General features: G+C 41.9%; 1 protein-coding gene across 1 annotated transcript; it reads left to right on the top strand.

Annotated features, from left to right (window-relative positions):
• Positions 1-239: 239 nt before the first annotated feature.
• Positions 240-6,331, top strand: LOC138106371 (26S proteasome complex subunit SEM1). Its single transcript, XM_069006881.1, has 3 exons — positions 240-402; positions 4,157-4,250; positions 6,127-6,331. The coding sequence occupies exons 1-3, from the start codon at positions 327-329 to the stop codon at positions 6,167-6,169; spliced, it is 213 nt and encodes a 70-aa protein (XP_068862982.1). The 5' UTR covers positions 240-326; the 3' UTR covers positions 6,170-6,331.
• The last annotated feature ends 6,341 nt before the right edge of the window (positions 6,332-12,672 follow it).

Here is a 12,672-nt window from a genome sequence, read left to right as displayed (position 1 = left end):
TTGCCTGAGTACAAACCAGTGATGCAAGAATGTAGAGAACAGACGCACTCAGTAGCGGCAGCGGCCTGTGCAGTTTGGCCTGACGCTGCAGGGAACGGGCTTGTTCTTCCCACAGCACTGAGGACAGAAGCGGCACTTCCCGCGGGGGTACCTGAGCCCGGCGTCGGTCCGGGCCCGGGAGCGGCGGGCGGGGCCGGGAGCAGCCGGGACCCGGGAGCGGCAGGGCGCAGGCGCGGGCCGGAGCCGGGCCCGGCAGCGGCGCAGGCGCGGCGGTGGCCGCGGGATCCCAGCAGGCTCGGGGCGGCGGGACGCGGTGCGGGCCCAGCATGTCGGAAAAGAAGCAGCCGGTGGATCTGGGGCTCCTGGAGGAGGACGACGAGTTTGAGGAGTTCCCGGCTGAAGGTGCCGGGCGGGGGCGGGCCGGGCCGGGACGGCAGGACACGACAGGCCGCGGCCTGCAGGCGGGACCGCCGCGGCCTGGGCCGGCCGGGGCGGGCAGGACGCGGCGGGCGGGAGCGGCGGTGGCTCCGGGGCGCCGTGTGCGCCGTCCCTGCTGCGGGTCCCCGCGACTCTGCGGCCGCTCCGCGGGGCACCGCTGTGCTGCCGCACGGCAGGGCCGGGCTGAGCCCCGCGGAGCTTCCTCGGTGCCCCGCGGATCCCTGCCCAGCCCCCGCCCGGGCAGGGGCTGCAGCCCCGTCATAGCCGCGATCGAGCGCGGTCGTGGTGCCCGCGCACGGCTCTGTGCCGGTGTCACGGCGCTCGGCACATCGCGCTGGAAGTGCTGTGTCATTGTGCGAGAGAGCCGGGAACAAGTGCCGGAGAAATTTACTGCTTCTTGGCACTGGAGATGAGAATCGCGAGGGAGAGGAGGGATGAGGGCTGGAAACTGATCGTAAGATGGAAAAATGTGTGAAAAGGAAATAATGCGCTCTGTAGTTACTCTGAATCTCTTTACCTTTGAAGCACAGATATGTATATGCTGGTTTGCTTTTCATAGATACAGATATACTTAATGAGGAAGTTAAATTCAATAAAACAACTCAGTGACCCTTGACAGAGATAGTCTTGGAAACATCCCTATTAGGGCATGTTGGCTTTTTATGTCCTTAATTCTGGGATTGTCTCAAGCTGTGGATCATGAGAAATGATGTATAACATGATGAATGTAACGTCAGGATTTTTTTTCTCTAATGTCCTTATTGCATGTGATCTTTCTATGGCTTTACAAGCCTTAGGTGTTCTGAACCCTTCAGTACTGCTAAAATTAATATTTTTGCGTGTACTGATAGAGAAAGTTCATGACGTAGTTAGGATAATAGCTAAAGTAACTTACAAGACTATACTTTCTTTTTCATAAGTGTTTCCTAAACAGGAAAAAAAAGTTTATCTTACTTAATGTAAATTAAGTATTCACAATAGGGGAAGTCTCTGAAGCTTCTGGACCTTGGATTGGCCAGAGCACTGAATTGTAGTATTACTGAAGGTGAAATTAGTTTTACTTGACTCTAGCTGTAATGCTAAAAGTACTGTGCAGGCTGTCTGGATAGAACAGAGACCTCTTAAAAAGTGACCATCATCAAGCTTCTATATGTTCTTTCTTGCAGAAAGTAAGAACCTCTAAAGGGGCTTATTTGAAACCTCAAGTGGGGTCATAGTTTTGAGATGTTGAGTGTTCAGACCACTTTGACTGTTATCTGTAGTGCTTAGGAAAAAACTGTGATGACTGGGCTCAAACCCATTCTTAATTGTTGTTCTTTCCAATTAAAACACCACTTTCTAGCAATAGTAGAACTATGTGTTGTATTACCCAGTTTTTATCCAAAGGAAATGAGATAATGCGAATCTATGTTAAGGGATGAAAACACGGGCTTTTGGGGTTTATTCCAACCTTAAAATTTACTTAAACAATTTATGAAATCAAGTTATGGATCAAAAACAGACTTGCCCAATTTTTATAGGATACTTAGAAGTATAGCATAAGTATGCTATAGTAGAGAAAAACATGTAAATGAGTGACTTAAGAATCTTTTATACAGTGCATTTCAGAATATAAAAATGTGATGTGTAAAGTGATAGAGCAGGGGATAAAAAACCCCTAAAATCCTAAAAATTGTTTTTTATTTCCCAAGTGCAAAAGAAAACAATCAGTGATCAGGATGTGAAAACACATTTTTAAGAAGCCCAGCCATGACATGGTTATAATTTCGGTGTATATTATTAATACTTAATGGCAGTGGACTCTCAAGTGATCTTAATCCTTTCAATCCCAGATAATGCTCTACCATTTTTTGCTTTTGTTTAGTCACAAGCATATCATGTAGTGGGGAATAATAACTGTATTACACAATTCTGGGGTAATAGTATCAATATACAGATGCTGTAGAATCTTGTCCCACGGAGATGAGAATGTAATTTAGACTTTACTTTCACTCTCCTCCGCACCCCAGCGTGGAAGATGATGTGGGCCTGACTCCTCTTTACTCAGTGTGATTTAGAGCATCTTTTTGCAGTCTGCCCAGCTGACCTTTTATGACTGAAGCTGCTGTTTGTTGTGCTGGATATGAGTTACTGGGAGATTTTTTTTTTCAAGCTTGTAGTTCTGTCTGAGCTACTTGTATGTTTGCAGATAGAAAAGTTTGACTTTGTGTTAATTTTAAGTTCTTTGAGCTTTGTTTTTTCTGTCTTCAAAATCCAGATAATTGGTAAAGTTGTTGGGTTTTTTTTTGACAAAAATATCAATGAGCTATCAATTGGCAAGGACAAAGCTTATTGCAGGTAGTTGTAGAATATAAGCCCTTCCCTTTGAGCAACTACCAATACAACTAAATCCAAATAATGCATTTTTATATACAGCATTTTTTCTTCACTTTTTCTTCTCAGTTTTTTTTCTTTTGCTCTCAGCACAATTTCTATGCTCCTTCATCTTTTCCCATTATATGATTTATTTGAGTAGGGAAATTTAATTGTAATGCCTTCCACACGTGTGTCTTTAATCAGTGACAAATGGATTTTCCTGTCCTGGTGAATCTCAAATATTAATTTTGTTGCCTGTCAGTGTTAGAAAAGGGAGGAGAAAATGCAAAGACCAGGCTTCATTCTTAGAAAGTTAGTTGTTCACAGTGAATTAGTTTTTAATGTTTTATCCCACTAACTTTCTCCCCTACTCCCTCCATACCTCCATCAGTGCTTAATGTTACTTTAGGCCTTAGTCCTCAAAGCTTTCTGTGGATGGGCAGCAGATGGCTTACCAGAATGGAAGGGGAAGAGCAGTGTTATCTCTTTAAATGCACCAACAGACTTTGAAAAATATAAAGTTGCCAATGTCAAAATTAGGGGGCTTTTTTTTTAATATTTGAGAAACTGTGTCTTTCAGTAGGAATAAACCAAGAAACTAAAAAAAAGATCAAGTAAGCCAATTTATGTCTTCATGGTGATTCTGAGCCTTTCATTTTCATTATTTTTCTAAACTATTTAGTTTGATTTTAATTTTTTTTAATAATGAAGCATTAAGTGTGTGATCTGTAATTTGTCAAGGGTGATGTGCCAGATTACTTTATTATAGGAAAAATATAAATAAGGTTAGTAAATGGACATAAAGTATTTCCTTACAAAGGCAAGACAGCCTCTGCTGTCTTGGGAACCCAGAAATAGCTGGTTAGAGGTATCAACTGCTGTTTGCAGATGCTCGTCTCAATCTGCCTTTGCTTCTGCATCACAGATAGCTTTTTGTCATTTATCCATAGACTGACTGCATATGATTCGAGGGAACAGAGAATGTGTCTGTGTTTTGGCAAAAGCATCTGATACATATTTACTTTTTAAGTCTGAATTAAGTGTTTAAATACACATCTGGAAGGATGATGCTACAGTTTATCCAAAAGTATGCAAAATATCTCTTAGGAATGTTTAATCTCGCAAGCCATGATGTGAAGCATGTAATGATTTTTTTTCACCAAGTTTCATGTTTGTTGTAATTACAGAAATTGTGAGGTGTGTTTTAGATCTTTCTGTCTCATAAACACTTGAATGTAATCCAGGCTTCTCTGTTAAATTTACCAGAACTCTGCCTTTCTCTGTGGCTGAGCTAATTGGTTGGTAAGACATGGTACCAAAGAAATGCAGCATACAATATTTAGACCTGCTTTTCTGTCTTTAGATTGGACTGGTTTAGATGAAGATGAAGATGCACACGTCTGGGAAGACAATTGGGATGATGACAATGTAGAAGATGATTTCTCCAATCAGTTAAGGTACTTTTATTTAAACCTACTGTTCTAGAAGACAGGTAAAATATTTAAAATGGAGTTGATTAGTTAATATCTGAAAGTTTGAAATCTGCTTACTTTAAAAAAATAATGATCAGAAAAGGAAAGAAATGAAAGCTCTACTTTCTGCTTTTCTATTTAAAGCCTTTTAGAACCAGACTGAGGGATTACAAGACTCTGAAGTACTGATCAGCATTTCATCTTTTAATAATTCTACTGAAATATGCCGTAGGACATTGTGGTGACAGAATTTTGCTCTGTTATGCAAACAGTGTAAAGATCATGGGAAGTTGAGATACACTGACAGTCAATTTAACATGAGTGAATCCTTTTCTAATGACTTTTCTATGTGTGTGTGAAAGTTCTGAATTGTACTGCCAAGATTAATGGCAAGGCATCCAAGATTATCCCTTTGTGCTATGTGGTCTGCAAAGTGTGTTACAGTTTTCTGTCTGTACTTTAAAACAGCACCGCTGTTCTTTGTCCAGATGGGCAAATTTTCTGGAGATTAGTGGTCTGTATTTAACGTTAAGGTTCTTTCCTGTGTGATGAACATACTGTTCATGAGCAACAACAGCAAAGTAATTGTTAATTACATGCTTTAAAAAAAGTGATAGCAATTTGGGTGCTTCTAAACCAGTTGCTTAATCCTCTTTGTCACTTGTAGTTTCAGTAATCCTTCACTGACGCATAATTATAACTTAAATTGTTGCAAGCATTCAGAACAAAGCCAGATTTTATAATTAATCCCTCAGTATGTTGCATGAGGAGCAAACTGTCTGTAATACAGCCTGCTTAAACTCCTGGGTTGATCTCCCTTGTACTCCAGAGAAAGCAATTCTTTTTGTATCTTCTGCATAAAAAATCGTTGGTATAGTTATTTCTTATATGGTTGAGAGGCAGTTAAATGGTAATACTGGAAAACAAGTTGATATGTAATGAAACAGACTTCCAAGAAATAGTGTAATTCTTGATAGACATAGTTGATCTAGACAAACTTTCCATAATTGTCCTTAGTTGCAGCCTGCAGTATTGGTGACCATATAGTGGTTTGCCTGGTTGTAGCATGTTTCTTTCATCTCTAGAAAGCAAATGCTGCAGTCCTCCACTTCTAAAACCCTACTACTAAATGTGCAAACTAACCCAAAATATTATTAGAGATTTGTACTTTCATATCTAGATACACATATGCTAAGACTAGGGGATAAAATAGGATGCATCCTGGCTGGTGTGTTCAGAGGCAGGTGAGAAGCAAAGTGGTGGCAGGGCAGGAGTGATAACAATTGTAGTTCCTGACTTGCTGTTCTGGCTACAACTAAGGACAACAATCATTTCCCTCAGAATTGTTCACTGCAAGGTGTATTGCACCAAGATGTAAATAAAAGTTCTGGAGTGCACTATTCTAAAAGCAAAGAAAAAGCTTACAATTGTTTTGGAAGCATGTGCATTTAAATCAAATAGAATAGTGAACTTATTTGAGTTAAGGAAATCTTGAGAATAATATATAAGATTCTTGAGAATATTTATAAGATAATATTTTGGTTATTCTAATGCATTTGGAATGTTGCAGATGCATAGGTGCTGCTTTGTGCCATGTGGTGGGTCAGAGGGCAGTAAGTGTGATTAAAACAAATATTTGGAGTTTTCACTGAGAAGTCACTTGTAGTGATCTAAGATAAAAAGCTGGAGTCCAAGAACTACAGAGTAAGTGAGGTTAAGGTTATTGGTATGAATCAAAAAGCAGTATGACATTGCTATTCTAAAATGATTGTATATTGTGTAATATATTTAGTTTTTAAAAAATCAAACATCTAACAGTATTGTATCGGTATTTCAATACATCTGTCTCTTTTCTATACAGAGCTGAATTAGAAAAACATGGATACAAGATGGAAACATCATAGTTTTTGCAGAATATGGAGTGGTTTAACACTGAACTGTGGATAGACTTTATTGAGAAAGAAGAAAAGATGGAAAATGAGAAGACACACTTAGTTCATTATCTGCTTGGATTTATTATTGTTTTGTATAAAAAATAAAGTTTTTAATCTTAGTCTAGTCATACATTCAGCCTCTACTCACCTGGTACCTTGTATTTTGGTTCTGAAATGCCTTGTGTGGCAGAATTCACGGACCTGCCTAGAATGCCACTAATGGTCTGTCAGTGGCTGATGCTCTTGCACTAGCTGCTGTCATGGGGAGCTAAACAGGTGTAACTGGAATGAAGACTAGTGAATGTTGCTGTCACAGGAAATAGAATACTTGTGTATTCCAGTTAAAATGCAGCAGAGATAGAAAGCAGTTTTAGAGAGTGATAAAGCTTGTTTTGCCTCAAGATTTTATTTCATAATGACTTGGGGTTTTTTTCCTAGTCATTTCATGTGCGTGCTGGTTTAATAAAACAAACTTCAAAGTGTCTTGCAACAGCAGAAATCCCAACTCTCCAATCTGGTCCTGTCATTTCTCAGGACTGTTAAAGAGGAGACTTCTCTGGAGGTGAAAGAAGTTCTGTTCTTGCACTTATTTAAGCCTAGGAATCTCTGCTGAAATTGCCTCCAATTTGCCAGTTACAGCAGTTCATCTGTATCACACAAACACGCCTGCTGAGAACGGAAATCAAACTTCCAGCTCATTTCATGGAGGCCAACAAAGATTTGCCAGAAAGATATCGCAATAGTGACTGGATTCAATTACTCTCTGAACTAGAAAACAGAAAATGGAAATTACCACACCTATTACCACTTCCATGAATGCTTCCCAAAGGAGCTGTTAAAGCTGGTGTATGCAAAGACAGAGGGAGATGGCAGCCATGGCTCCAAATTAAATTATGTTTTTTTAAATAAAGGGGCAACTATAGTTACATACTCGTGGAATTTGAATGAGCTACTTGGTTTTTAGCAGTTCACTAGAGAAACAGAGACTTAATTGTTACTTAAAGTGAGCTTTCAGAATAAAGGTATAGTTGATGGACATGCAGTTATTTAACCTTGTTAACAAAATAACTGAGTATCTTATGTTTTAATGACATTTATTAACGCAAAATGGAAGGAAGTTTCCCCTCCCCCAGATTATTAGGTGGTACTATTTTAATGGTGGAGGCAAGATGCACTGTGACCCTTACTGCTTACTGAAGATAGCTGTGTAAACACTGAGAACTTCCATTGCCATCTGAATGGTTCTGCAAAACTAAATGTTTCAGATAGTGTTGGATGTTGTCAGTTTGTCCAGTTCTGTGCTGCTTGGGAAAAGAAGGGGAGGACTTTTCAAGTAGGCTTGCCCTAGAGTAATTTAAATTGTTCACATTGAGATGTGTGGCTCATGCAGCCCACTTCAGTAGAATACAAAGTCCTGGAGTTCATAATTTGACACATAACAAGTGTAAAATCTGTGTATTGAGTGGCAAATAGCAATACAGACATCCTCAGGTTAGTGTTGGGGGTTTTAAGAAAAAAGTATGTGGAGTACAGTTCTGGGATTGCTGGTGTTATTAACACAGAGTACTGGGAGGTTGAGTAATGCAGCTGACCAAAAGAAGATGACAAAGTAATTGTGGAGATGTCTGGTGCAATCTGGATAGGGACAGCTGCTTTCCATTACAGGACTCTGGAAACCTGACTAAAGCAGCCTTATCCCATTGATTGCAAGCAGCAGGAGGAAGCCATGGAGATGGAAAAGCATCTTTGCCTCAAGAAGGCTTTGTTTTTGCTGAGCCTCAGTTGTATTAGTATCTTTATCTTTCCCTCTTTTTTCACAAAAGCGGAATTGGAAGGGAAGCCTAGGCTGAGGTAGTGGCACTGCACTCTTGCAGTATTAACCTTCAGCTGCTGCGTCATGATACGAACCCCCCAGTGGAAAAAAAAGGAGAGCAATCTGCTGTGAAGGTCAGTTCAGTGATATGGTCTTGTAATGCTGTCTGCTTAAGAGAATGTATTGCAAAGGATAAATAAATCGTGTGCAAAGTGCTACAAGAATGTAGCTTACTGCAAAATCAAACACACCATGGGGGGGCTGATGGCCTGTATAATTACCACTGGGGTTTTTTTACCACCTAATTTTCCCCCAAGTTTATTGTGTGGTCACATGGTTGCTTTTATGCTTTCTAGTTTAAAAATGACTTGGGAACCTTTCTACTTCTGATTTCTTTCTAAAAAATTTAAAATTCAACTGGTTTTGAGATAAGCTAGAGACTTTTTTGCCCATTTTGGTTCACCTTTGACAGTTTTGGTGTTCAAGAGGGAAGTTGAGGTGGTTGGGCAGGATGTCACAGTATAATTCACCCCAATGTACCTGCTATTCACCTTTAAAAGGAAATAATATTCCTGTGTGCTTGGAGACTTGACTTTTTAGATTGGCCTTGCTGGGAGAGGTTTGCCTTGGAGGTTGTTCCTGGAGGTGTTGTAGTGATCCCTGTTAGCTAAGGAATGCAGGAAATGTGGGAGATAGGAAGACTTTGGGGTTGTGAGGAACAACACATCAAGAGAAGACAAAGATTTTGGAAGGAAGATCTGCAGCCTATCAAGGGTGGGAATGTATTGAAGAGAGGGAGGTTTGGCAAAGATCTGAGCAGGGAGAGGTTGGGCTTTCGAGTTAAGTAAATAGGACAGCATGTGGAGGTGTGTGTGTGGCGATGGCTGGGTGTGGGCTGCTGGGTAGTCTCTCTGCTGGTAGTGGGAAGGAGATTGAGGTTGATGTTGCCCTGTGTCTGGGGACCTGTCCTCCTCACTAGCCCATCCCTCAGCCAAGGTGTGTTTCCTTGGCCAGTTCCCTTACGCTGAGCCATGCTGGGGTATGTGGCACATGTCTACAGCTCTCCTGTACATGAGGAAGGAGGGGCTGTTCTGCAGCGTGGGGAGGGTTGACTCGCTGTGACCTAGATGCTGAGGATGTCTTGAGGCAAAGCACTGTTCAGCTAAATTGGAGGAAAGCTCTGGAAGGTTCCTGATTGCCAATGTTTGGCACTCGTGCTTCGCCTTGATCCTTAAGAAACCATACACACCTAAGAAGAAATGCAAAGTCACAGAGAAGCACACAAAATGGTGAGCAGTCCAAAGTAAGGCTGTTTGGAAGGCCTTCAATTCAGCTCTTTTGTTTCAGAATCGCCTTTGCTGTTTCCCCCCACGGCCCCTGCCTCCCTCTGCTAGCTCATGCAACAGCACCAACAGCTTCCCCACACATTTTCTGCTGCTGGGTCACAGTGTGTCCTGTTCCCCTCCTGCTGCACCGTGTCCACCTGTGCTGTACAGAACGGATAAGCGTGGCTCTCCATAGCACAGCATGGCATAGCATGGCTGTTTTGCAATTGCTCAAATACATTTTCCACTGTCCCTGGGAACGGGAGAAGTGTTTTCCCCTCTTTGAAGAGTACGATTATTTTAAGTGTGAGATCTCAGGACCTCATCTTTCACTGGGTTTGGTAGTATGTAAAATGCTCTGCATGTTTGAATGTTTCTTTAGCTTTAGTAACTGCTGTGCATAGTCAGCATTTCTGCCGATCAGGATTTATGGGGTACCAAGTCAGCCACCCAGAAAAGGAGGCACATGCATTACAACCTTTGCAGCTTTTGTGAGGAATGAGGCAAGGACTCCACAAGTGGCTGCTTTTCCCTGCTAGCTTTTTCTTGAACCTTATTTTTTCTTATCCTGTTTTTTTCCTGAACATTAACAAGGACTAATAAGTCCCCTGAGGGAGGGGGTACATATAAGAAAATATGTGATCATAAAATTAAAGACTATGAGAATACATATGTATGGAAAAAGGGATTTATATTGTACAGAGTCTCAGTTCCAGCATTTCCTGTCTTTTAACTGTCTGACTTTACAGCACTAATAATAATCTTTTAATGCAGGTATGATTTTTTGTTTGCATAATGATACAGCTAAATTTGATTTAATTTCAAGGCATGCAGGGAAATAAGAAGATTGATGCCCAGAAAGTTTTTGTGGTGGAATTTTACTAAAGAATAAATGTTACATAACATTTCAAACACAGTGAGATCCTTCAAGATGAAGTGTGTGATATGAATGTAAAATATTTGCAAACTATAATTTAGCAACCGTTTTAAAATCACAGTCAGTATTCCAACCTCTTACATGCGGCGGGTGAGATCCTTTGTCAACTGAGAGCTAAGGGCAGTGAATGTGAGATTCATTAAGTAATTATATAGGAACATTAATTTCAAATTAATTTCAACAGTTGTTTTAGACATTAGCAACCAAATCAGGGGACCAAAGGCAAACAGTAATGCAGCTTAATACTTTTAATAAATGAAGGCATTTGAAGTGATTTACATAAATCGAATGATAAGTTCTCATTTAATGGGCTTCCAAATGCCCCCGCCTCCCCTTTCCCGTTCACCTTCGAGCGTTTCCAGGCTGTGTGTGCTCTGCATTTACCCAGCTCACTTGTTACATCGTGCTTTTCTCAAATCCTTCCTACACTGGCTTTATAATAAGCGGTCAGACTTTCTGGAATTTGTTACCGTGAGCTGGAACCCTTTAAGGCTTCTGAATCTGCAGCTCTGGGAGGCATGGAAAGGGAATAGAGCCATTATTGACAAGGCTCCTAGGAAAATAAATGGTGGAGAACAAAAAAAGCAGATTAGGGTATTGGGGGATGCTTGCCTACAGGCAGGGCAGGGAGATGAAAACCAGCCCATCAGCAAGTGAATGGGTCACATGTAATGGATAATGACCAGCCTTTTTCATCTTTCCTGCAGTGAGCTCAAGGCTCTTAATGAAAAGGAACAGGCACTGGTCTGGATTTACACTGCACCTGATGGAGGCGAGGTAGCTCGGTGACTCACCCGGGAGGCAAAACCAGCCCTGCCAATGCTCCAGCCGCCTCACCTGCCTTGGGTCCCTCCTGCCAGGAGCAAAATAAAAGCCCTTCCTTCACGCAGGAGCTGGTAGTGTGTGAGATGTAAAAGGCAAGATAGGGCTGCTGGGGAGGGTGGGCAATGGGCTGTGTTTCCCTTCCTCGTGGTATTGGTTTGCAGCGTGCAAATAGGATGTGGTGGAACTGTACAATGCAAGCCTCTAACAAAGATTGACAGGAGGAATTGTCCCAGTCACCGGGCTGTTCAGTGATACTGTCCAGCTGACAGTAATGTTTGGACCCTGTTTTTCAAGACTTGGGTAACAAACTGATGCTATCAGCTACTTCTCCCTCAGGGAAAGCAGTGGGGTGGCTGGGTGGTAACAGCATATCCGGAAAACAAAGGTGCAATCATTCCGGTCGTGCTCAGCTCCGTACTGCTTTCTTACGCCAAAGAGATCTGGTTCAGGCCAGAAATGCACAAAGAAGCGTAAGCTCTGGAAGAAGAGCTTGGTCAATCTTATTCTGAAGTATTTAAGATGTTAGCTTTCCTCCTCCCTTCCCAAGCTGCCTGTTGTGCCCTCTGTGCAGGTGAGCGTGAGCTGGCAGAGCTGAGACCCAAGCACATTTTCTTTTTGGCTGGCAGTTAGCCATGGAGGAGGATCCCAGAAGGACATGAGGGCAAAGAGGAAACCATGGCAGCAAGATAAAAAAAACACCTGTTTTCTGTCTGAAGGTTAAAATGGGAAAGGGTAAAAATCCCTCCTAAACAGAAAGCAGCATCTGAGAGGGTATGTGAGCACATCACAGGTTGAATCACTGTAAAGGGCAATTCACTCCAAATTATACATGTGAAATGGCAAGACCTCTAATGTAACAAGTCACGTAGATCGATCCATTTCAAGACTATTGCTTCAGTGGCTTTTTAGGGTATATTATTTTCTTTTTGTTCCTGGGGCATATTAAAATTGCAGAGGGTGCTGTGCAAAGCAGACCTTATCTGACTGGTAGAACCTCAGTTCTCTGGGTCTCCTGCTACAGGACCCAGCTCCTGAGTGCTCAGTGCTGCAACCAGATGTGGGTTTTCAGAGCCAGGTTCCAGCTGCAGCTGACCCCTGATACCTCAGAAGAGAAATGGGCTGTGCAGAGATGGCAGCAAGACGGGTACTAGTATGTGTTGGCTACTGGGAGCCTCAGCTTCAGCCTAGGAATGTGGCTTTCTCCCAGCCTTTGACTTGACATTTCACAGATGAAGTATTAGCTGCTAAGAAATTTAAGGGATTTTACTAAAATGTGCACTGGATTCTGTTCCTTGCTCTGCTACTCTATGATCAATGTCCATTAGAAGAGAGAGCAAAGTAATGTTTCATTGCCTGTGAGCATGAGTAAGATTACAATGGTACTGTACATGTCTCCCAGGATGTCATTTCTAGGCATTTCTAGGCTGAAGCTTGCCTCATCAGAGCCTGTCTGCTCCCTTTGTAGGTGCTTGCTATCTGTACCACAAAGAGGGTCTGGCATGGGGTGAGCTAGCCTTAGAGGAATTATAGCAGTTTAAAAAGTAGTTAAGAGTAATAAAGCCAACGAGTAGAG

This window comes from Aphelocoma coerulescens, chromosome 2, assembly GCF_041296385.1.
Source record: "Aphelocoma coerulescens isolate FSJ_1873_10779 chromosome 2, UR_Acoe_1.0, whole genome shotgun sequence".
Classification (NCBI taxonomy): Eukaryota; Metazoa; Chordata; class Aves; order Passeriformes; family Corvidae; genus Aphelocoma; species Aphelocoma coerulescens.
Note: the sequence above shows the minus strand (reverse complement) of the source record. Positions and strands in the feature narration are given on the sequence as shown.

What these genes read in the sequence shown, in the direction of transcription:
- LOC138106371 (XM_069006881.1), top strand. Translation starts at nt 327, where the DNA reads ATGTCGGAAAAGAAGCAGCCGGTGGATCTGGGGCTCCTGGAGGAGGAC. An exon ending in TGAGGAGTTCCCGGCTGAAG is followed by an intron (nt 403 to 4,156) that starts GTGCCGGGCGGG and finishes TTCTGTCTTTAG; the next exon opens with ATTGGACTGGTTTAGATGAA. An exon ending in GATTTCTCCAATCAGTTAAG is followed by an intron (nt 4,251 to 6,126) that starts GTACTTTTATTT and finishes TTTTCTATACAG; the next exon opens with AGCTGAATTAGAAAAACATG.